Here is a 25,741-nt window from a genome sequence, read left to right as displayed (position 1 = left end):
GCACTCGTTCCATCCATCATTCATTCACTAAACAGATATTTTTTTGAGCGTCACCACGTGCAGGTTGTTATTCACAAAACTGAGCAGTGCCCGCCCTCACGGGCGTCGTGGTCTCATTCATAAACATACCCTGGGCCAGGCCTGGGCAGTGCTAGGGACTGGAAGGCAGAGGTGGACAACCTGCCAGCTGCTCTCAGCCTTGGGGGCTCCGACCGCTCATCATGGGAGCATCGTCTCTGCAGTGTGTGGACACTGAAGGCCTCTGAACCAGGCCTGGGGGCGGGAAGGCGGTGGGTCTGGAGACAAACACAGGAAGGACAGAGGGATGGTCTCCACTGCTGTGGCAGGGCCCCTGGAGCCACATAAGATGACTTCGAAAGGCCATGGTACTGTGTCCCTTTTAGCCACACCCCCTTCTGGGACACTGTCAGACCAGCTTTCTCATCCCCATCGTCACCAAACAGAGCCCCATGGAAGGAGCAGGACAAGAGGAGACATGAGCTTCTGTGGGGCACCGTCTCTGCTGCAGCCCAGAGGCCTCACAGGGCCCCTGTGTCAGCAGCACCGCCTTCTGGACGAGGGGCTGAGACGAGAGGGCTCCGCTCGGGCCCTGCAGATACTCAGTGGCAGAGCAGCTCTCCTACCTGCAGACCTGATGCTCTGTCAGTTGTGTATTTGCAGTCCTAGCCCAAAGGTTCTGGGGGTTCAGAAGAGTGATGTGTGTGCTCTTTAAGGCACCTGCAATCTATTGGGGATATAAGAATGATTCTGCGAAACAGGTGGGAACATCCAAATGGAAAACTAGAGGCCCTTCCAGGTCCCAGGGTGCAGCCCCAGAATCTGAGTCTGCAGGAGGGGAGAGGGTCTGCACTAGCTGGACTCTCCAAGGGGCCTTCTAGAAGAAGGAGGGCTTGAGAAGGACCTCGCTGAGTGCAGAGGAGTGGGTGGCCCTCCATGCAGAAAGGGACCAGTGGGAATGCCCATGGTACCAGGATGCATCAGAGCAAAAGCACAGCTTTGGGTTGAGATGGCTCTGCTTCGTGACTTGGGGCTTGTTGCTTTGAACCTTCTGATTCTCAGTGTCTTCATCTTTTAGAGAAGAAAAGTCCTCTGCAGCAATAAGGCGAGATGAAAGGAGAAAGCCCCCGGCACAGTGCCTGGTTTCCTTCCCATTGTTTTGAGCCTCTACCCCGGAGCCAGGATGGAATCACAGCAGCAGCCAGGAACCACCCTGCCCTGCCCTCAACGGGCTTGCAGTCTAGGGACAGTGCCAGGTCTTGAGCGACAGGTATTCAGGGAAGAGGGCAGGAGACAGAAGACAGGTGGGAGCGTCTTCTTGAGGAAGGGAGTGTGAGCTGAGCTCTGGGGGATGGGGTCAGTGGGAACTCTGGGAAGGAGGTGAGCGAAGTGTTCTGAGTAGCAGCAAGGCGTGGGGAGGAGGCAGAAGCTGGGCACTGTGGAGGACAGAGGAAGGCCGTGGTGGCTGGAGCCGGGGCCAGAGCCAGAGATGGAATGGAACTAAGGAGGGTCAGGGGAAGGATGGCGGGCTTCGGCCGCCCTGTTAAGCATTTGGGTCCTCATCCTAAGAAAAATAGGAAGCCACAGGATGGTTTTCAGTGAGATCAGATGTCCATTTTAAGAGGATCTGGCTAGAGTGAAGGGGAATAAATTAGATGAGACCACCAGTAGGTATGGATGCCTAGTAGGCAGGCCCTGATCCATAGTAGGCCATTTATGGTACACTTAGTGTGTGTGCTGTGGGGAGAGCCATGCTCTGGGGAGGGGGTGGGGAGCAGGGAGCAAGGCCCTGGGATCAGAATGGATCTCTTGTGTCTGACACTTCAGAGCCAACCAGGGTAAAAGAAAAATGCCAGCTACTCAGCGGCCCATGGGGATTCTGGGTGTGGGTGGTCATTCATGGGGAGGGACAGCGGGGTGAGGGCCTTAAAGACAAGCATGGAGGTTGGTGGAGCGGGGGAGACGGTGACCATCCCTCCCCGCTCCTGCAGGCGACGGCCTGACTACTGGGGTTTTGTCGAAGCAAGGCAGCCTTCCCAAATTGTAATAACAGTTATTTCTATTACACCATGAGCATCTGCCACAGGGCGCAAGGAGCTATGTAACCCGCCCCCCCCCCCCAGTGAGCCCCGTAAAAGTGGGGGTGGGGGCTCGGGGGGAGGGTTGGAGGCCGCCACTCCCCGGCTGGGCTCCACCATGTGCAGCAGGAGGAGGATTGAGAAGAAAGAGGCTATTTCAGCACCCTGTTATTATGGCATCTTGTTTTCATAGTTTGTTCAACAAACCTCTCTCCCTCTCCGTCTCCCCCCACCGTTCGCCTCTTTTTTTTTTTTCATCTTCCTCTCTCAGCAAATCCATTTAAATGCAATTCTATTCTTAAAGCGCCCCTCTCATGCATGTCTAATGAATGTCAGGGAAATGCTATTACAATGGGGCCGAGGAGGATCCGATCGGCAGTGTGTGTACAAGTCATTTGAAAGGAAGCCTGGGAGCGCTCCAGTTTTATTACGGCATAATTAGAAATAAAATCTTGTTGCAATAGGAGAATGAGAGATGCGTGCTAATCCTGTGGTGCAGGGAGATCGAGCTGTGTTTAGAGGAAAGGACTCAGGCAGAGAGAGAAGCTAGCCCCTGGCCCTCTCCAGGATATCCTCCCTGAGACCCTCCATCCGCGCTCCTGCTGGGGTGACCCCAGCTCCCTGGGGGCTGCTCCAGACACAGCACAGACCCCCTTCTAGATCTCCGCTGCCCAGAGCGGTCAGTCGGCAGGCTCCTGGGGAGCTGAGCCTGGCCTTCCTGGAAATTTACATCCTCCCACCTACAAGAGGCCAGTTGGGAGGTGGTGGGAATGGTTGGCTTGGAGGCTGAGACCTCAGTCAAGTTCTGAGTCTGCCCCCCTTACGGGAGTTGTACTTCATTTATTTATTCAATCCTTCAGCACTTCAGTAACCACGAACCTTTTGTGTGCCAGGTACTGTGCTGGGTACTTCACTGACTTTTTCACTGTCCTAGGAAACAGGTTCGGAGAGGTTCCGTGCCTCATCCAGCATCGTTCAGCTCGAGAGAGGAGCACAGTTCCAACCCTGCATCTCACTCAGGCCAGACTTTCTCCGCTCCATCATGCTGTCAGCTTGCCGGGTCCTCCCGAGACTTCAGACACCTGTCCCCCCAGGAACCCCATCTCCTGTAGAGCCCCAAAGGCAGAGCTGAAGATGGGCATCTGGCTAATCCCTCTTCCTCCTCCTCCTCATTTTGCTCAGCTGAGTCCGACTCTTTGCGACCCCGAGTCCGACTCTTTGCGACCCCGTGGACTGTAGCCCTCCAGGCTCCTCTGTCCATGGGATTCTCCAGGCAAGAATACCAGAGTGGGTTGCTGTTTCCTTCTCCAGCTGATCCTTCCTATGGGGCAGAAATGGGCATTGCCCCCTAGTTCCACATCCTGTTCCCTGACCACTCGCCACCTCATCTCAGAGCTGGTGGTGGTAGAGAAGGGGCAGAGGCCATTCCCACAGGCCCCTGGGGACACATGTGGGAGGTGGTGCCACCCACTTGGAGCCTGTCACACTAGCCCCCTGCCCAGCCTGGCATCATGCTTTGGAGATGAATACAAGATCATGGTGTCTTCCCAAGCACCTAAGAGCCCCTGTGCCAGAAAGCAGGCAGTGGACCTGTCACCTGCCCCTCAGAGGTTGTTAACTTGCATACCGAAGGCCCCACCCTCCGTCCATCCAGGCTCCCTGTGACCCAGATATGCTTGCTCTGCCTGATTTCAGTTCTGTGGGGAAAGAACAGTGGGTCTGGAGACAGGAGACCTCTCCCGACAGCTCCACTCTGACCCAGACTGGCTGTGTGACCCTCTCTCAGTTCCCTCGGATGCCCCATGCAGCAGTGGGTCAGGCCGAATGGTTGATGCCAAGTGTGGACGAGGCTCCCTGAGTGATCACAGCCCCATTCCCTGCTCTGGCGACCCACCCACCTCATCCCTCCCTCTGCTCTTGGCGCCCTGAGGGGTCTGGGGACCAGTCTCTCCCCACCCCTCATGCGAGGTCCACCTGATGCCCGTCAGGACCAGCTCGCCCCTGTCCTCCTCCCCATTCCTGCCCTCCAGTCCTCATCCCAGTGTCTTATGGAGCAAGACCCAACTCCAGAATCTTGGCACTGAAGGTCCTCAGGGACTAGCATGTCAGGAGGAGGAGTACATTCATCTTCTAGGGCTTCCATGACAAAATACCAGACTAGGTGGCTGAAACAACAGAAATGTAGTTCTCATAGCTCTGGATGCTGGAAGTCCAAGTTCGCAGTACTGGGCCCTCTCTCCTTGGGTTTGAGGCAGCCACCCTCTCCCACATGGTCTGCCCTCTGTGCCCTCACATCCCTGGCATCTCTTCTTCTTCCTATCAGGACACCTGTCATATTGTATTAGGCACCCTTATGATGGCATTTAAACTCAGGTACCTCTTTAAAGGCCCAATCTCCCAAAACAGTCCCACTGTGGGGTAAGGTTTCAACAGGGGAATTTTGTGGGGACCCAAATCAGTCCATAACTGGGAGGATCTAGGACTTAAAGCAGGCAAGCCAGAGCTGGGACTTGACTCCAGACTCCCCCGTAGCATCTCCACAATGCCATAGCTCTCTCCCTGGGGTCTCGGGTGATGGGATTACAATCCTGGGGTCCAAGAGTCCAAGGAAAGCAGAGGAGGCAGAACCGGGCCTTGGCTTCCTTTGGGCTTTCCAAACCCAGGCTGGCAGGTACCCCCAGGGCCCTCACCATCAGCAAGAATCACAAAGGAGTGAGAGGAGGGTGCTCCGCAGAGTCAGCCTCAAATAGGTGCCCGTAGGCTGCACTGGTGCTGGGCCCCCAACAGGGCGAACCCTGCCAGCCCAGAAGAACTGCTCACCCCCACCCACCTGCCCTGGGAGGAGAGAGCAGTCCTGCTGCTGGGGTGAGTCATCTCGTTAGCCTCACGAACCACCTACAGGCTCCAAGCAGCAGGAGGACCCCACTGTTTTTGTAAATCTCTATTGGGTGGAGCAGGAGCTGGTAACCTGTATTGACTGCAAGTATTTTTTTTGTTTGTTTGTTTGGAATTGGGAGGCCCCTGGGGGCCAAATGAGGCATCCTGAGGCCACCCTAGGAAACTCTGGGCTTGACAGATTATCTCTTCTTGCACAAGAGGACCAAAGAGACCAAAGCCTGATCTTCATGCAAAGCTTCACACGTTCCTCCTGACTCTCTTCCCTATTCCACGCCTCCATTGCTTCCTGGGACCTTCCTTGTCAGGGTCGCCCACCCCCAGTGTCTCTCTCCTGCCAGGATTTACTCATTCAACACAATGCCTACACCCCACATACACGCTATGGACACATATGCCTGTACTCTTATGCAATAACATGAGGTTATTATCTTATCACAGTAACAACCTCGCCTTACATGTGTGCAGTGCAGTACAGGCCACAAAGCCCTCTTATGGCCATCATCACGCGGACACTACAAAAGAACCCTGTGAGCCCAGAAAAACCAGGGGTTAGGGTCCCCAGTTTGGAGATGAGAGCTCAAAATCCCAGAAAGGTTAAGGGATTTTCCTAAATCCACACAGTCGGTAGGTTGGTAGGTCTCAAATATCCCATTTCTGGCTCCAAAGACAGTGCTCCATACACCCATTGTAGAACAGGCCCCTCCTGAGCTGCTGCGTGGGGCTTTCCTGGTGGCTCCCACCTGCAAATGCTGAAGACGTGGGGTCGATCCCTGGGGAAGATCCCCTGAAGGAGGACATGGCAACCCACTCCAATACTCTTGCCTGGAGAATCCCCATGGACAGAGGAGCCTGGCAGGCTACAGTCCACGGAGTCACACAGAGTCAGACATGACTGAGTGACTGGACAACAGCAAGCTGCTACAGGTCCCTGGACACAAGTCTCCTTACTCAAAGGCCCAACTCTGGAAACCTCTGAGATGCAGCGGACTGAACTCACCCCAAGGCAGGCTGAGACGGAATCACTCAGGGCAGCTGAGTTCTTGAGCTTGCCTGTTTGCAGAGAGGCGGGGTGCCACGCTGCCACCATGGCTGTATTCCATTACCTCATCTGATTGTTGGCCCCTGGGACTCTCATGTGTTTCCATCCTGGAAGAGCGAGCTGTGTTAGTGGGCGAGGGCAGCGTTTCTGCTCCAGTCTCCTAAGGAGGAGGCAGGTCTTGATCAGGGATGGATAATGGGGGTCGAGCTTCAGGCTGGCTGGAGAGGAAGTGTCCTTGTCCCGCCCTCTCCCTGGGCCCAGCCTCTGTGGGTCTCCATTTTAGGAACTCCTGGGCAGTGTAGTTTCCCCCGCTGGGTGGAGGGCTCTCCCTGAGATGAGTCAGCCAGAGTGTACACTCCAGATTGCCCAGCTCTGGTCACTGTCTGCTGACTTCGCTTTTTTTTAAGCTCAGTCTGGTTTTAGTGTCTCAGCCTGGAGCTCGGGCACTGAGACAAGGGTCAGTGGCCTCATGGGGGAGCAGCGGCCCAAATCGTTGCAGTGTGGCCGCAGGGGTTGGAGGGGGAAGAGACCCCAGGGTGGGAGGGGCCTCGGCGCAGGACCCAGGCCTGAGGTGCAGCAGTCTCTGCCCATTGGAAGTGCCTGCTCTACTGCAGGATTCATCCAGTCAGCATGTATTAACTGAGCATCTAGTGAGCCAGTCACGCTCTGCAGTCGGGATGCTAAAATAACTCCTCTCAACACCATGTGCTCTGAAGACAAGAATTTTGATAAAGGGGGCAGGCAAGGCCTCTCCAAGGAGCTGGCATTTCATCTGAGGCTGAATGGGATGGGGTGTGAGTCAAGGAAAGAGCGTGCCATTTCTACCCCAAAAGGCCCAGGGGTAGAAATGAGCACATGCACGCTGATTTGACTTGAAAATCACTGTAACAGATGATGTTCAAGAGGTCTTGCTACTCAGCTTTCTTTAAGCTAAGAATTTTTAAATTGCTAGGAGGAAAGAATCTTAGAGAGTATCAGTTTATTTCCCTCACTTAATACTTAAGTCTTCTATGCAGTATCTCAGTGCTTCTTCAGCCTCTACTGAATTACCTCTGTTGACAAGAAACTCACTACATCACAAAACACTCATTCCAGTTCTTCATAATCTTGACTTTTAACATTTTAATTGTGGTAAAATACATATAATGTAAAATTTTCCATCTTAACCATTTTAAGTGTTCAGTTCTGAAGCGTTTCAGCTTAAAGTTCACTAATGTTTAACATCACTGAGAGATGGTTGGATGGTATCACCAATTCAGTGGACACAAACTTGGGCAAACTCTGGGAGCTGGTGAGGGACAGGGAGGCCTGGTGTGCTGCAGTCCATGGGGTTGCAAAGAGTTGGACACGACTTGGTGACTGAGCAAACACGTTAAACAACTCCTCGTTCCGCCCTCCCGCTAGCCCTTGGCAACCACCATTCTCTTTGTGTCTAGGAATCTCACTATTCTAGGTACCTCTTGTAAGTAGTGTCATACTGTATTTGTCCCTTTGTGTCTGGTTAATTTCACTTAGCATCATGTCCTCAAGTTTCGTCCATGTTACAGCAATGTGACAGAATTTCCTTCCTTTTAGAGGCTGAGTACTATTCCACTGTATGTATAGACCACATTTTCTTTATCCATTGACACCCATCAATGGACAGTTGTGTTGCTTCCTTCTCTTGGCTATTGTGAGTAATGCTGCTGTGAACAGGGGTAAACAGGTATCTTTCCAACACCCTGCTTTCAATTATTTTGGATGTATTCCCAAAAGTGGAATTGCTGGATCATATAGTAATTCTATTTTTAATTTTTTAAGGAACTACCATACTATTAAATCTTGACTTTTGAATGTTCAAAAATGGTTATTTTTGAAGGTCTAATTGAGTAGAGTAGAGGAAATGATTAGCAGTTTTGCCAGAGGTTTGCCGGACGTAGAAACACTCAGAAATGGGAGTGGATGAATCTGGGAAGGCTTCCTGGAGGAGGCAAATATAGAGCTGGGAGCTGGTTTTTCTGAGTTGCACATGAGGATTAAACAACAGTAGAATTTGGGGAAGTTTCTTTCATTTATTCATTCATGTATTTATTCATTTTATTCTGGAGATATTTATCAAGGGTCTATTTTGCGACCAGCACTGCTTTCACACTGAATGAAATGGTAAACTATTGGAGGGTTTTAAGCAAAGGAGCTGCGTGAATCTGACTTAGGCTTTAAAGCATCACTCTGGCTGCCTGCTGGGAACAGATGGAGTGGGAGCAGAAGCAGGGAGGCCAGTAAAGAAGCTGCTGTCCTGCTCCATCCTTGATTCCCCTCCTTTGCTCTAGAGGTTGAGTGGAATCTGTCCAGTTCACACCTTCCAGCAAACCCTTACCACCCTGGCTCCTCTGCCCAGGACCCTCTCCCCACCAACTCATGCCTCCTGAGAGCAGGGAGAGAGAGGGGCCCACCATTGCAGAGGGCAGATTTTTCTCCCCCAGCCTTCAAGGCCCACCAGGATCCCTGAGGTTTCTGACATTACCTTTCTGTGATTACTACAGCTCCAGGGAGTCTCCAAGGCCCAGCTCTCTGAACTCTTGGAAAAAGACAGAAAAGTTGCTGTCAGCTCAGTTATCACTTGTGTCCAGGGCCTCTGAATTGCCAAGGAGGGCCTCCTTTAGTTCCAGGTTCCTGGGAGGAAGGGGGAGACTGCAAGAAACCTGGCCATGGGAGGGGGCAGAGAGCCCCCCAACAGCAGCCAGCCCTCCATCTCTTGAGATGGAACCACTCGTGCTGACATCTAACGAGTTCCACCCAAGTGCTGGAGACGGCCCCATGCAGTAACTCATCTTTCATCTAGTCCTTCCAGTACTTCCAACAACTGTGTGACCTGAGTCCTATTTATTATCTGCGTTTTCCTGAAGCAGAAATGGGACTCAGAGAAGTCTGGTATGATTACAGAGACATCCACTGTCAGAGTGAAGGGCCTTACAGTTTAGTCAATCCAGTGGTTCTCCACCCTGGCTTCACATTCAGTTCAGTTACATCACCCAAAAAGCTTTTTTAAAATACCAGTTTCCAGGCCACACCCCCAGAGATTCTGAGTTTAATTTTAAAAGCTCCTTAGATGATTCTAATGTACAAACATAGTTAAAAACACATATCTCCTCCACCTCTTCCCTCTTTGTACGGGTGGGGAAGCTAACGGCCTGAGAGAGGACTGGACTTCCCTCAGGTCACCCTGCATCCATTTCCCAGGGCTGCCTTAACAAATGACCACAAATGGGTGGCTTAAAGCCACAGGGATTCACTGTGTCACGATTCTGGAGGCCAAAAGTCCAAAATCAAGGTGTGGGCAGGGCCCCGCTCCCTCTTCAGACTCGCAGAGGTGGGGATGGGGGGGGGGGGTGAGGAATCTGTTCTTGCCTCTTGCCTGGTTTCTGGGGTCATTGGCAATCCTTGGGTTTGTTTGTTTTTTAACCATGCCACTCAACATATGGGATCTTACTTCCCCAACCAGATATCAAACCCATGCATTGGAAGCACGGAGACTTAACCCCTGGACCACCAGGGAAGTCCAGTCCTTGGTTTTCTCTGCTCATAGTTACATCACTGCAATCTCCACCTCCACCTTCACAGGCCTTCTCCCTGTGTGTCCCTGCCTGTGTCCAAATTTCCCTCTTCTTATAAGGACATCAGTCATACTGGATTTGAGATCGACTGTATTCCATTATGGTCTCATTTTAACTTGATTCTATTTGCACTCACAAGCTCTGTATGGACACTTTTGTGGGGGGAACTATTCCACCCAGGATATGCCTCCTTATTAGTGGCAGAGCTAGGGTGCCAATTCAGTCTCCTAAGTCTCAGTCCTGGGCTTGTCCCGAGTGCTGGGTGGCTTGGCCCCTCTTTATCTTCCTCTTCTCACTGATGGCTTCCATTGAGCCCCCTCCGCACCTTTACCAGCCCCCATTACTAAAGGCTCAAGCTTCCCTGGTAGAAGAACATTCTTCTAACTGTGGAATCCTAGAGGGCAGAGGCCAAGTTCAGGACTTCCTCATGGAGCCCAGTTGAGTACACAGGGATGCTCCATGAAGACCTGATAAACGGGGCCAAACTGAATCGAATGGATGAGTGTGCCTTTGTGAGGAAGTGAAGACCCCTCCGATAGAAGCAGTCAAGCAGAGGCTGGCTAACTGTGCGTCCGTATAAGAGGTGCTGTTATTCTGGGAGAGTCAACGTAGCTCAGAGCTTTAGACGAATGTAGCGAGTAGACTAACGGTCTAGGCGCTACCCCTCATTTCCTGTGTGACTGTGGGTGGTTTATTTAACCTCTCTGTGCTTTGGTTAGTAACAACAATAATATCCGTTTCAAAGGAGTGTGGGGACTGAATGAGATAGTGTTCATAAAGCCCTTGGCCTAACATGTAACGGGTGCTCCATAAACCAGGTCACCAGGAGAAAGGGCAGTAGAGTATTCAAGTAATAATCAAAAGAAAAGGATTCATTAACCGCACACGGCACTCCCCTGGTCTTGGGTGTGTTCACAGACGATACTGCAGACTTTGAGATGTAACAGACAGGCAGCGCCAATGGCAGAGTCCACACTGAAGCACAGTTCCATGTCCTCATCCTAGAGCCTAAGGGAAAATGCCCCTCCATGGGCACACTCTTGGCATTTAGAGTAGAACAGTTGTTGTCACTCTGACTTGACCAATAAATGTCATTGGTACACCCCTAAGTTTTGGTAACAACCAAAAATGCTCCCAGACACACATGTCCAAGTGGCCTCAGGGTGGAGGCCAGACGTGGTGGTCCTGCCTGCCACTCCATCCTTCCTCCAGCTGGATGCAGCCTACCCCAAGGAGGAGAAGCCAAGACATTGGGATGATAATGGCTCCTCTCCCCAATCCAAGGACAGGTGGTCCCACTGGGCTGCAGAGGATGAGCTGCCAGACTGCCAGGGCAGCCCCCTGGAGCCAGCCTCGGAGGCTAGCCGTGTTTGGAGTTCTGGACCCTCTGAACCCCCCACCAGCAGACTGTGCCTCCTCCCCCTCCACACTGAATGCCTCTCACTCCACAGGCCCCCTTCTCCATCCTTCCCCAGCGGGGCCCATCATCTGATTCTCATCAAACATGCAGAACTGATGTCGCACACGTCCCTCCAGTGGGGATTAACATAATACCCCTGCTTTCTCCTTCCCCTCTTGCTCGCCACACATCCCCCTGACTGCAGCCTGCCTTTGTTTCAGGAGGAGCCATACACTGTATCTGGAAATGTTACTGCAATTAAACATGCACAAGAACGGGGGAAGGGAGGGGGAAAATGAGGACAATGAAGGATGTGAAACATCAGATGCAGCAGCTGCTTGTTGCTATAGAAACCCCAGCTCCCCACCACCATCACCACAGCACCCCTCCCCAACTTAAAATTCCTCAGGGCCAACTGCACCATTGCTGGTGTTGATCTGAGGATAGCAGGGTCCTGGCTGTCCAGGCTGGAGCACCTATGGGCTGCTAGGGCTGATTTTCGGGTGTTTCCTGCTTTACCTCATCCCACCACCTCCAACCCTCGTACTTCTGATTGGCAGTAACACCCTCCAGTCGTCCTGCATTCCAGCCGCAGTTACATAATAAATTATGAGAGAGCTTCCTCATTTGACTTTGGGATGTCACAACATGGAGACAAAGCGGCAGGTGCAGAGTCTGGGTGGGGAGCCTGGCTTCCTCTGTGCTTCCTGCGAGTCCTCTGACTGCCGGCAGCAGAGCCGGGCTCCTTCCTGCCTCCTTCTCTTCTTTCACCCACAGCACTGAGTGGGGGTCTACAGGGCGTGGTCTTCGTGTTGGAGGGGGCAGGGCAGGGGTCCACCAGCTCCAGGCAGCCTGCCAGCTGGCCAAGTGTTCCTCTAAGGAGATCCAACAAGATGCTACTCGGTGGGGATCTGCATGAAGTCCCGGACCCAGACCCACTTAGCCAAGGGTGTCCAAGAGTGGAGAGAAGGAAGGTAGCCTAGAAATAGCTTGTGGACACATGACAAGGACCTTTAAATCAGAGTATGAAGCAGTAGTAAAATTGATCTGCCCCCTCATCCCTACTCAATGCCCGCTGAAAAGTTAACGCAGCTTAGGTGGGTGGTAGCCCGGCTCTACTCTGCCCTGCTCAGATAAGCTGTTTGTTAGATCCCCACCCTCAGCAAAATGCCTGGCACCTAGAAGGTCTTCTGTACAGTCGCTAAATCGTGTCTGACTCTTTGTGACCCCTTGGACTGTAGCTCAGCAGGCTCTTCTGTCCATGGTACTTCCCAGAATACTGGAGTGAGCTGCCATTTCCTTCTCCAGGAGGCCTAGTCATACACAAAGATATATGGGAAGGAGAGGGGAAGAGAAGCGGGGTGGGGAAGTGGGAAAGAGGGAGGACAAATTAAGAGATTTGTAGATAAACCAAAGTTTATTAAGAAGCCAGAAACCAACTAGATTGAAGAAGCTATTTGAAACCCTACTACATTACAATTAAAAAAATATAATCCTTAAGACTCATGAAAAGTCAAAGAGCCTGATTGCTGGCTTCTAGTGTGTGAAGGAGTGTGTCAGTCACATGAGTTTAGGCTGCTTCTATAGGGCTCCAAGGAGTAGAAACCAGGATCCATGGAGACCAATTGTGACCAAGGAAGATTTCAAAGTAAGCACTGTCAACTTCGGAATGGGCCACTGAATGAGGTAGTGAGTTCCCCAGCCCTGGAGGTATTCAAATGAAAGCCAGAGAAGCTTTGTCAAAGATGCAGTCAAATGCATTCAGCTTCTCAACCCTGCAGTTCTACAGGTTTCATTGTTGGAAATTGTCCTTTCAGGAGGTCCCTGTCCATGGTGCTGAGATCTTGGGCTTGTGCTTGGCAGGATGAGACACCACAGAATACTCCTAATCAGAGAGTGTCGGAGCTCTTGATTGACAGGGTTCACTCAGCCCCCAGGTGGGAGGAAGCAAACCTCAAATAAAAGGATGTGAAGTGGATGGGGCTCCCCAAAATGTTTCCTTGTGAAAGCCTTGCAGTCTGGTGTTAGCAAGTCCTTTGTCTGAGGTCAGCATTACCCTCTCTCCAGCAGCTTTCTTGTAAGTCATCATCACTGTCCTGATTCTGATGCCCCCTCTGGTGGAAATGGCAGCCTGGGCTCTTCTGTGCCTGCCTGGGGAAGCAGCTATGCCCTCAGAGAGCAAGGCTGAGGGACCCTAGGTTAGCTTCTCCATCTCAATCTGGCTGGATCTTGGATGGGAGACCATAAGCTTAGAGAGTCCCAAAACCAAATACAAGCCTTTCTACAACCTTGAGTCCATATTCTCCCCATTTCAAAATCAGCCCTAAAAAAAAATAAAACAGCCCTGACTAGCTCAAGTTCAGGGTTTGCCTTAGGATCTTAGATGAGGAAATCCACTCTACCTTGGAGTAAAGTCTTATCTTATAATCAGCCAAATGGGTGAAACTACTCTGTCCTTTCCACTTCCCAGCCAAGTCACAGCAGTGAGACTAGAGAGAGGGCAGGGAAAGTAAAACACAGGACCGTGCCTTTGCCTTGCATGAAATGGTGTCAAGAACTGCATGATGGGGACCTCCCTGGTGGTCCACAGACTCTGTGTTCCCAATGCAAGGGGCTTGGGTTTGATGCTTGGTTAGGGAACTGGATCCCCCATGCCACAACTAAGGATCCTGCATGCCGCAACTAAGACCTGGCACAGCCGGACAAGCAAAATAAATAAATTTTTTTTAAAAAAAGAACTGCATGATGAATTAGCATCGTAGGTCTGCATCTCCACACCCCCACTCTTAGTATAACTTAGTCGCAGTAATTGTTTCTTGCGTGAATAAATAACTGACGTTGAAAGAAAAGGATTTAGGCTTGTTTGGCCTAGTGCAGAGGGAGAGCTAGGAGCTGGCGAAAGGCCTGAGTTCTGATTCACTTACTGCCTGTGTGATTTTTAAAATGGGGATGACACCTCAAACAGTTGTAAGAACAAGCAAGCAATGATTGTTAAAGCTTTGCAAACTCTCGCCAAGAGATAGGAAAGAGGGGGACTGATACTCCGTAAGTGAGCACTTGCTGAGTGCCAGACACTTTATTATTTTTGTCATCATTATATCCACTCCATGAAGTGTTGTTTGCACTCTGTTGTGCAGATAAGACTCAGAGAGGTTAATTAACTTTCCCACGGTCACACAGCTACTAAGTGAAAGAGTCAGATTGTAACCCAGATCTTGACTCCAAAGCCCAACATCTTCCTGTGAAAAGCTGAAGCATCTACACTTAAAGGAATAATTATCATGATTTCTCTTTGTTTACACGTAGAAAATGCTCATCTGTGAGAGATGCTCTCCTCACAGCTGCATCCACTTTTCCCCATCATCTCCCCTGCCCTGGGCAACAGGGCAACCTGGCCGAGCAGACAGAAGTCCAGCTCCAGGCCCGAGTTGATTCTGGTGGCGGGTCCAGCCAGAGGAGTAATCAACTGTGTCCTGATTATGTCTCCAGAGAACAGGTTTTTTATCACTTCCCACGGCGGGCTGTACATCTCTGACGTGCAGAAGGAGGACGCCCTCTCCACCTACCGCTGCATCACCAAGCACAAGTATAGCGGGGAGACCCGGCAGAGCAACGGGGCCCGCCTCTCTGTGACAGGTAGGCCAGAGGACTGGAGAAGAAGGGAGGGTACCAGCCTGACCCCAAGACCGGGTAGGCATGTTGACACCATGGATCAGGAAGTCTGCCATGTAATCAGGGCATTCAAGAGGAGCAGATTGAAGAACACAGGTACAGAAACCACTGAGCAGACCTTGTCTGGTTTGATTTGGGATGTTTTTCATATAAAGAACTCTACAGTTCAATTCTTTTCAGGAGTCTACCTGAGAAAGCTGAATACGCCTGAAGAACTGTTTGTTGTTTTTGTTTAGTCAGTCAGTCATGTTCATTTCTTTGTAACCCCATGGACTGTAGCCTGCAGTTTCCTCTGTCCATGGGATTTTCCAGACAAGAATACTGAAGTGGGTTGCCATTTCCTTCTCCAGGGGATCTTTCTTTCCCAGGGATCAAACCCCACATCTCCTGCATTGGCAGGCAAATTCTTTACCACTGTACCATTTATCAAATAACGGGGGATGTAGAGCCCATCCCCTCTTTCCTTTTTTGCCTTTGCCACCTGGAAGCTCATAGATATAATCTACTGCTCCAACGTAGTAATGATTGGATTGGATTGGATTAGGGAGATTTTGTATTTCCTTGTGTCTCTATTTTTGTTTAAGATTCTATTAGTTTGTTTATTTTTGAATACATATATATCTTTTGTTAGGGGCTTTCGCAGTGGCTCAGCAGTTAAGAATCAGTCTGCAATACAGTGGCTTCAGGAGACACAGGTTTGATCCCTGGGTGGAGAATATCCAACTGGAGAAGGGCATGGCAACCTACTCCAGTATTCTTGCCTGGAGAATCCCATAGACAAAGGAGCCTGGCAGGTTACAGTCCATAGAGTTGTGGAATCAGATACGACTGAAGCGACTGAGCACACGTGCACATATCTTTTATTACAGCCTACCTTACAACAACATTTGAAAGTAGGCAAACACAAGGTGTAAAAAAAAAAAATCTCTAAATTAAATAAAGGATCTTTATTCTGGAATGATTATAGCTTCTTACAGAAGGATAGAAGCTGCTATTTCCTGAATCCCCGTGTGCCAGAAATTTCATTTATGTACTGTCTCTTAGACACTATTATAGCCTGGTGAGGTGTGCACTGCCCTCCGTATTTCTATAGGTAAGAAAATCAGACCTTAGGGAAGCCAAGCCACTTGTCCAAACTGTTTAACCAATGGGAGGCACAGACAGAATTCACAGCCACAGACCCCCATGGAAGGGGCTAATCAAACACCATGAAGATGCCCCAGTTACAGAGGAAAGAAGGTCACTTGGCCCTCTTCAAGGGAGGCCTCCTGGAATAGCACTTTTCAGACTCTTGACAGCGATCCTCAGACATCATCACCGATGCCATGCTTGCTGGTGTCTCCTACTACATGCACCGTGACGCGCTCTGATATTTTCTGTTCTACTCTATCCTGTCTCGGTTTATCTAAATGCTGGTCACCACTCACCACGTGGATTCCATCACTTCCTAACCGTGTGTGACCTGCAATTTGATGACCCTGCTCTTATGGAAGTGGGGTCAGAGTAGCTTCTGGAAGCAAGATGAACTGATTGTCAGAACACCTGGTTTTGACTAGTACCACCAAATCGCTCAACCCCTTTGGGTCTCTATAAAAACGAGCTAGATTAGGTGACTTCTCAAATTCCTTTTTTTTTTTTTTTTTTTGGCATATAGTTGCTTTGGGCTTCCCTGGTGGCTCAGAAGGTGGAGAATATGCCTGCTATGCAGGAGACCTGGGTTTGATCCCTGGGTCTGGAGGATCCCCTGGAGAAGAAAATGGCAACCCGCTCCAGTATTCTTGCCTGGAGAATTCCATGGACAGAGAAGCCTGGCGGGCTACAGTCGATGGGGTTGCAAACAGTTAGACACAACTGAGCGACTAACACAGAGCTTATGTAGCTGCTTTATGATGCTGTGTTAGTTTCTACTGTACAGCAAAGTGAATCAGCTGTATGTATACACATATCCCTGCTTCTTTTGGATTCCTTTCCCCTTTAGGTCGCCACTGAGCACTGAGTAGTTTCCTGTGCTATATAGTCAGTTCTTATTAGTTATCTGTCTCACACATAGTTGTGTATAGATGCCGATCCCGATCTCCCAGTCCACCCCACCCTCCTCCCCCTCTTGCTGTCCATGTGTTTCTTCTCTATGTCTGTGACGTGACTTCTTGGATTCTGTCTCTGTCTCTCCTGGGATTTGGGGAGGATTGCCCTGACCAGCAGGTGACTCTATCAAGGGCCCCGTCTTATTTGCCTGGTGCATTTTGGGGGCAAGACCAGAAGCCAGGAGAGCAAGGATCGGGCTCTCTTTTTCTCCCTTGGGTCTCCAAAGCTTGGACCTGTGCCTGACACATAGTCGGTGCTAAGTCAATATTTGTGGTTAAAACTAACCAATGCCAAGTGAAACTGCGCTGTCACATGGGGAGGAGATGGGACTGCACAGTGTGGCCCCATCTTAGTGGCTAGACCTTGCCACCTGCAGCCCAGTTCCCAAATGTGCCGGTGGTTCCCTTCCAAATTATAGGGGCTTGTTTGTGTGGTGTTTTGCATCTCATTTGCATGCCTCTCATCCGGCACAGAATCCCCCATCCTGCTGGTCTGCTGCTTTCCCTTGCATGAATATTTAGCCCCTTCCTTCATCCTACTAATCTTACTTCCACTCTTGTCCCTCCATAAAGATATATACCCTTTAAACTAGAGGGGGGACTTCCCTGGTGGTCCAGTGGTTAAGACTCTGCACTTCCACTGCAAGGAGTGCAGATTCAATCCCTGGTAGGGGAATGAAGATCCCACATGCCACACGGTGCAGCCAAAAAATGGGGGAAGAAAAACTGGAGGATATGCCAACCCTTCTCCTTCTGGGGGGCTGTGGCGAATGCCTGCCAGCTGGGGCTGGGGGGTGTGGAGAATGGGAGATGCCACTCAGAGACTCGGAGAAAAAGCCCAGATAAACAGAGAAGCAAAGACAGGAAGGCACCCGGATGACAAAAGAGGAGAGACGTGGGCACAGAGGGAGCAAGACAGGGGACGGAGGAAAACAGAAACCTAACAGAGACAAGAGGAGAGACAAGATGACAGCGACACAGTGAAGGAGACCCAGGGGAAGACGCTAGAGGCGGAGGGGAGCCCAGGGGAAGGGGCCTGAGGAGTGACGCGGGCCCGATGTGATGTGATGTGACAAGGAAATCTATAAGCTGCTTGTCTTGGCAGAAATGCGACTGATACCCAGGCAAGGCAGTGCAGAGGGGAATTCGTGCCAGGGGGTGCTCAAGCCGCAGCCCCCCAACCTCCTATCTCAGATCCATTCCCTGAGTCGAGGGTAGGGATCAGGTTTCACCTGAGCAGAGGCAGATGCAAGGCCAGTCTGAACCCCCTCAAAAAAGGCCTAATAACCATTCAACACATTGAGGTGCTTTTTAGACTTTATTACCCAGTGCTGTTCTGAGCATCCTCTCTGTGGAGTAGGCACCTTCATCTGCATTCATAAAGGAGGCGACCAACAACCAGAGAGGCTGAGATGCTACACCCAGGTTCCCCAGCTCATGGGATGCCGAGCCGGGTGCAGAAGCCATGTTCCAGGGTGGCATTGTTCAGCCAGCTGGGGGAGGTCCCGGCAGCATCCCCCCAACTCTGGGGCACCCTGACCCCCTCACACCAGCCCCACCTCGGCCCCAGAGACTTCTCAGGGCCAGGCCATCTGTCTCCCCCAGTCCTGCACCAGCCCTGGCAGCACCCGATCCCCCCAGGCTGTCGCTGTACACGCCACGGCATTTTACTTCTGCTCCCGAGTAATGAAAGAGGTTTCTTTCCTTCAGAATTTAATTTCACGCCTGAGACTCGGTGATTAACTCCCTCCCACCCCCCCACCACCACCACCGCCCCTTCCTCCACCACCCCGTCAGCCCCTCCGCTTGTAAATTCTGCGGTGTGCCACGGAATTTGTGTATTTTGCATCAATTAAGTGTCACGTTGAGTAATTCTTCCCTGGCACCGGGTTTGTTTATCCCAACCATTCCCACAGGGTTGTAGGGGAAGAGGCTGCGAAAGCTGGCAGGGAGGGCGGGCGGGCACGGAATAGTAATCGCCCGGCACATCTGCATGGCGGTTTAGTGTCAGCCTGGCTCTTTGACATACGTTGTGCTTTGTTGCCCACCACAGCCTGGGGAGATCTGGAGACGGCAGTGTCGCCTCTGCGTGCAGGAAACTCAGACTCTGGGAGATCATAGGACACCCCCACCCACCCACCCACCCAAGTTCACCCAGCTCAGCAGTGACCCCGGCCACTGGCATCAGGGTCGCCTGATTCCCACTCCCTGGCTCCTCGTGAGAAGCCCTGGAGAGTGGGAAAAGAGCAGAGAGTCTTCTAGAAAGTCTTTCCCTAGGGAGGAGCCTTCCAAGCGCAGCCCCTCTCCAAGAGGGCAGGTGGGGGGCAGTCACAGGGTGAGCCGAGAACAGAGGACATTTCCCATTTCGTCAAGGAGGGGCCAGCGGGGTGTCAACGCTCTCACCACTCACCCCAGAGCCGGATCCAGTGTTAGAGACTTCTGTCCCAGACTGCATTTACTGAACAAGCGTGGGGAGACCTGGTTTTAGATCCGGGCTCTGCAGTGGGATCCTGGGCAGGTCACTGAACCTCTCTGGTCTCAGGGTCCCCATCTGTGTGTTCCCTCCAAGTCCCTAAGGACCTCCCCCTAGTGGCTCAGAGGGTAAAGAATCTGCCCGCATTACAGGAGACCCAGGTTCAATCCCTGGGTTCGGAAGATCCCCTAGAGAAGGAAATGGCAACCCACTCTGGTATTCTTGCGTAGAGAATCCCATGGACAGCAGAGCCTGGCGGGCTACAGTCCATGGGGTCACAAAGAGTCGGACACGACTGAGCGACTTCACCTTCACTTTCCAAGTGCATAAGTCAGCTCTACTGTTCCATGAACCTATGATGTTCCGCGATTTGGAAAAGGCAGACCGCTGGCCCACCCCCTGCCCACGTGCCCCCATTCACCCTCCCTCGGATGTCTATGGCTCGGGCAGCTCTGCTCTGTGCCAGGCATGTGGGGATGCTACACGGGATCAGCACTGCCTCAAGGAGCTCCCAGGGAAACCAGATACACAGCCTGGTACAGACGGCTGCTGGCAAGAGCCGTCAGGAGTGGGGGGGCGGGCGGGCGGCAACGGTGGTTGCCTCTGGGAGGGAAATGGGGCAACTGGAGGCGGAGTGAAGGGACTCCCTTTTCACTACATGATCTTATCTACCTTCAGAAGTTTTGCTGTGTGTATGTATTGTGCTTTTTTTTTTCTTTTAAAAAGAAAAGTTTGCTTAAAAATAAAATGAAAGAAAAAGAAAACTATGGGCGTCCAGTGAGGGTGGCCTGGGGGAGATGTCCAGAAAGGGTGAGATCGAAGCTGCTTTCTGAAAGATCAGTAGGGGTTGGCCAAGCAGAGCAGGCTTGCGGGGCACCCAGGTGGCAGGCAGTGTGTTAACAACTTGCCCGGTGCGGGGAAGTGGTGACATCAGAAGGTCGGGGAGGCAGCCCAGGCCAGGGGACCTGGTTGGGGTGAGATCACAGATCACAGAGGCCTAACTCAGGATAGGAAGTGGGGATTGTAATATGTGGGTAAAGGGAGCCTGTGGTGTTTACATCAGGGGAAGGTCCCCAGTGGGCAGAACACCCAGACAGGCCTTTCAGGGTGAGAACTGGACTGAGGTAGCAGCCAGAATGTTGCTCAGATGGCAGGGGTGTCGCACACAGAACCCCACCAATAAGGGCCTGGTCTCCTGTAGTGTAGGGCCGCAGGCCCACAGTCACTGCTTGCTTGTGGTTTGGGAATGCAGAAGAGAGGAGCACTGCTGGATGGCAGGTGTTTTTTACAGAAGGCTTAACTTCTGAATCCTTCTGGGCCTGGAAAGAAAAACACTGCCTGCTCTGAGCCCACCCAGATTGCAGGTGGGAGTTGACAGGACAGAACCGAGGGGCCCATCCTTGACAGACCCAGACCAAAACAGACCAGGATTATAGGCCCAAGAGGTCATGATTTTCGTGCCACGGGGCCTGTCTGTATGAATGTCTCTCCCTCCCTCTTGTGGTTTCGCTTGCTCCCTCTGCCTGTCATTCTAACCTAGTCTGCCCACCGCAGCCTCAGGCCCTGCTCCCAGCCATGCTTCCCAGGGCCTCCATCTGGCTGAGCAGGAGAGTGTGGGCCAGAATCTGGGACACCAGGGTATCCAGTGAGCCATCCCACTGGGTATCACTCACTCCAGGCACCAGTGGGCAGCAAGTTCTGGGTGCCTGCCTTCCCACCCCGACCGCCACCCCACCGTTCCCAGGACTGGCCAGGACCATTCATGCTCTCGCCTTCCAGACCCAGCTGAGTCAATCCCCACCATCCTGGACGGCTTCCACTCCCAGGAAGTGTGGGCCGGCCACACCGTGGAGCTGCCCTGCACCGCCTCCGGTTACCCCATCCCTGCCATCCGCTGGCTCAAAGATGGCCGACCCCTTCCAGCCGACAGCCGCTGGACCAAGCGCATCACGGGGCTGACCATCAGTGACCTGCGGACCGAGGACAGCGGCACCTACATTTGTGAGGTCACCAACACCTTCGGCTCGGCAGAGGTCACAGGCACCCTCACGGTCATCGGTGAGTGGGGGAGCCCCTCTTCCAGCCCCAGTAACCTTTGAGAGCGCTGCCTCTGGTGGGGAGGGACGTGAGGGCAGCCCAATGCTTCTGGATGGCCCCAGAGATGATCCTCTTGTTGGGAAAGGCAGATTGGTGCCCTGAGAAAAGCACTGGGTTTGAAATCAGAAGACCTGGCTTTTGGTTCTGATGTCATCAGATAGTAACTGACATGGGGGAAATCATGGAACCATGAACATCACCTCTGTGCCCTTTTCTGTCGAAGAGGATAATAACCCTGCCCCTCCTACCTCCTAGAGGTCAAGAGGGTCATAGGGAACAATGACGGTGATGTGACAAGCTCATGGGGCTTCTCAGCTTCTTGGGAGGAGGCAGTGTCTATACTAAAGGAAATGACGCTTATGTGAATCTAGTAGAGGACATATGAACCCGTCAGAGGTGACATTCAGAGTATTTAGGGATAACTTCTAGGGAGACACTGCGGGTAAACACCCAGGGAAGCCGTTCTAGGACCTGCCAGTTGGGCATGAACTCTGGTCCTTCCTGTTCCTCCTCCCATCCAGAGCCCCAGGGTCCAGGGAGCACACGTGGACAGCAGGAGGCCTTCACAGACCTCTGCTGCTGCTGAGCCCCTGGAAGGGCAGAGGGGCTGAGGTCGGTGGGGGGAACCCCTGAAGGAGGAGTGGTGAGACCCAGAGAATTCTTCCCCCACCCCACCTCATCTCTCTCTTGGGTTCCCTGCTCTCGGGGCCTCAGGGAAGGTGTTGGCACCAGAGGGGCTGAGACTTGGAGACCCTGTGGGATCTCAGTCCTGTGGGGTGGCAAGAGCCTGAGTCCATGAACTCTGAACCTGATGACATCATGGGGGATTCAACCTGGGCAGTGGAAAGAGGCTGTCTGGAGGTGGTCCCGTCCCCACCCCCCACCTCTGCCATTGAGATTGACCAAGGAGGCTCTCTGCCCAGCTCACCCTCTGTCTCATGAGCACAGAGCTGCAGGCCTGCAGACCCTCGGCTGGACCAGAGGAACACACAGAGCCCAGCTCCTCTGGGCTGACCTTCTGGGCCTGGCATTCTGTCACCCTCAACCCATGGCCCAGTCTCCTCCCCATAACCATGGGGATCTTGACAGTTGGGGCATGTTTATCTGCAGTGCGGGGAGGAAACCCTCCCCGTGTGAATTCACTGTGAAGCTGGAAGAGCAGAAAGAGCCCCCAAGAAATGCTCTGGGAGCAACACTTTGTGATAATGCTGGAAGCTTAGGGGCGGGGGAAGGTCCTCTCGTACAAACAAGACGTGAACCGCAGAGTAGGCAGATAGGAGGACCGGGATCCGTAACCTCTTCTAAACTCCATCCAAAATCGTTTGGCCTGCCATGCGGGAGACCTGGCTTTGATCCCCGGGTTGGGAAGATCCCCTGAAGGAGGGCATGGCAACCCACTCCAGTATTCTTGCCTGGAGTATCCCCGTGGACAGAAGAATCTGGTGGGCTACAGTCCATGGGGTCGCAAAGAGTCAGACACAACTGAGCAACTCAGCAGACACAGTATTACCTTCACCCCCTCCAACCTCTTCTGCTACACACAAACACACACTCTCACTCACAGTCACACACACACACTGTCAAAGGGAACAGGTCAGGAGGGCTGCGTACCCCCATCCTTGGAAAATTAGCACCCCTCACTTTGAGTTAATTTGATGTTCCAGGCTCTGGCTTCAGTACAGACAGGCAAGCAAGTACTTACACGCACACGTACAGGCAGACATGTTGAAAGTTCACGTGCCCACTTCCTTGTACACACATGCAGGCATACATGGCGTCTGTGCACACCCACAGGTCCACACTCTCATCCTAGAGCACACGGACACACAGTCAGTACCCACCTAGAGCTGTGTGCACACACTGTGCCCCTGTGGGCACGGATACTCCTGACCCTCTGAGATGCAGAGCTCCCCACCCGCCCCCTCACTGGGCTGGGCTGGATAACCAGGTTCAAGGGGAAGTGACATGGCTTTTCTCTGTCTTCCTTCCCCTCTGATGGCCCCTCTTTGCCAGGTTCATGGAGAGGAAAGCAGTGTTTTCATATCCCCCTCATTCTGCCACCCAACCTCCCACCGATCCTCCGTGAGGCTCTGTGCAGAGGCAGTGAGGAGAGAGCTGCTGGCTGGCAGGTCCTGGGAGGCCGGTCTGGTGCCTGGGGCAAGTGGAATGCCAGCTGCGTCATGGCGAACTGATGTTCCCTGGGTAGCGGGCAGAGGATCTGGGAGTGAACAGGCTAAGCAGAGTGTGAGCAGACTCCTGCGTGCTTTGACTATGCCCACCCAGGCAGGCCTGCCGTACGCCCCTCTCCTGCAGGCTCCATTATGGGGGGGCCAAGGCTCCTGCAGGTCTCCGGCTCCTGAAACCCCCAAGCCCATGGAGATCAAGGGAGAGAGGCCAGCTTGGGGCTGGTAACCAGCCAGCCAGTCAATCAATAAACATGGCTCAGACAGCAGTCGTGATATAAAGATGAGAGACGCTGCCCTGCTTTCAAGTGGCTCACAGTCCAGAGGGAGAGAGAGAAACAAAGTGGTGATTGGAAGACGGTGAGCTTGGTGTTCTGTTAGTTACACGCAGGGAGCCTCAGAAGATGAATCCTTAACCCAGTCTGGGAAGGGAATAGTATCCAGGAAGGCTTCTTGGAAGAGGTGACACCTGAGTTTGGTGTGAAGGATGAGTAGGAAATAGGCAAAGGGGGCCAAGAGTGCCCTGGGTGTGCAGGGACCACAGGCAGGATGCTGCTCTAGAGACTGCATAGCTGAGAAGGGGGCCAGGTCTCAAGGGCCTCCATGGCCTTGGATGCCAAGCTGAGAGTTGTTGGGTGCCATGGAAGTTATGAGCAGGGCAGTGGTTGGCTGCAGTGAGGAGGACCGATGGGAGGTCATGAGGAAAAAGGAGGCACGGAGAAGAAGACCATGTGGGCCCAGGCCTGGAGCTCTGGGCCTGAGCCGGACAGGGGCAGTGGAGGTGAAGAGTAGGGAGTTGACTGATGCATATAAAAGAAGTCAGGCCAGCAGAAGGTAGCGATTGGTTATCTGATAAGCACGGGAGACAGGTGGCAGGCCGTGGGTGCCTCCCTGGTTTCTAGTGTGGGTGACAGTGAGAACGATGAGCCAGCCAAGCTTCCATCCTCCTCATGAGCCAAAGGGCGCTTTCCAACCCCGCCCGGGCAAGGACCCCACATCAGGACCACACAAGCCATCAGAACAACAGGTGCCGAGACATCCCCTGGCCTGATCCTGCCATTTCACAGATGGGTAAACTGAGCCCTAAAGAGAGGAATTCACTCAGTCTGGTTCCCACCCACACCACCCCACACACACACACTACCCGACACACACACGCAAGACATCTTGGAGACAAAACCAGGGTCTCCTGACTCCCAGGGCCTTTTAGGATCACCGCCCACCCACAACCACACTGCACTCACAGTGAGTCCTTTTGCTTTTCTTTTCCTCCCTGTTTCCCCTCGCCTTTCCCCTGCCTGGTCCGGCCCAGACCCCCTTCATGTGACCCTGACACCAAAGAACCTGAAGACCGGCATCGGCAGCACGGTCATCCTCTCCTGCGCCCTCCTGGGCTCTCCGGAGTTCACCATCCGCTGGTACCGCAACACCGAGCTGGTGCTGCCCAGCGAGGCCATTTCCATCCGCGGGCTCAGCAACGAGACGCTGCTCATCACCTCGGCCCAGAAGAGCCACTCAGGGGCCTACCAGTGCTTCGCCACACGCAAGACCCAGACTGCCCAGGACTTCGCCATCATCGTGCTGGAAGGTGAGTGGGGGGCGGGTTCAGGATTCCCACAGCCAGGCCAGGAGGGACCCTGCCGTCCCGACAGGAAGCATTCATCCAGCGCTCACTGCACACCAAGCAGAGGCACTGCCTCATTTCATCCTCCCACAGGCCCTGCTTGCAGGTATTTTATTTTTAAAATAATATCTATTTTAAGGAAACTGAGGCTTTGGTCACTTGCCCAAGGTCACACAGTTCTGCCAAGGAGCTGGGTTTGAACTCAGGTCTCTTAAACAGCAACTCCATTGCCTCTACAAAATTACTAGAACTGCGCTATTAGAGGGTTTCCCAGGTGACGCTACTGGTAAAGAATCCACCTGACAATGCAGGAGACACAGGTTCTATTCCTGGGTTGGGAAGATCCCCTGGAGAAGGAAATGGCAACCCACTCCAGTGTTCTTGCCTGGAGAATCCCATGGACAGAGGAGCCTGGCAGGCTGTAATCCATGGGGTCACAAAGAGTCGGACACGACTTAGCGACTAAACTACCACCAATCCTTTATAGCATTCCTGTGTGGAAAGATGGCCAGTGTTAATGATTACATACCCATGACCCATGAAGGAAGTGAGGGCTAGGGGGTCCAGTCTTCCATTAACAAAG

At 52.6% G+C, this 25,741-nt stretch overlaps 1 protein-coding gene across 1 annotated transcript in view; it reads left to right on the top strand.

The window, feature by feature from the left end:
- The window catches only part of DSCAML1 (DS cell adhesion molecule like 1), a 361,215-nt gene that overhangs the window by 250,069 nt on the left and 85,405 nt on the right, over positions 1 to 25,741 (top strand). The window contains exons 4-6 of the mRNA XM_055423097.2: positions 14,515 to 14,661; positions 21,034 to 21,312; positions 24,847 to 25,122. Coding sequence (XP_055279072.2) covers positions 14,515 to 14,661; positions 21,034 to 21,312; positions 24,847 to 25,122 — 702 coding nt within the window. The remainder of the gene's footprint in view (positions 1 to 14,514; positions 14,662 to 21,033; positions 21,313 to 24,846; positions 25,123 to 25,741) is intronic.

Source organism: Moschus berezovskii, chromosome 14, assembly GCF_049115385.1.
Source record: "Moschus berezovskii isolate FMDL1 chromosome 14, NW_MosBer_1.0, whole genome shotgun sequence".
Taxonomy (NCBI): domain Eukaryota; kingdom Metazoa; phylum Chordata; class Mammalia; order Artiodactyla; family Moschidae; genus Moschus; species Moschus berezovskii.
Note: the sequence above shows the minus strand (reverse complement) of the source record. Positions and strands in the feature narration are given on the sequence as shown.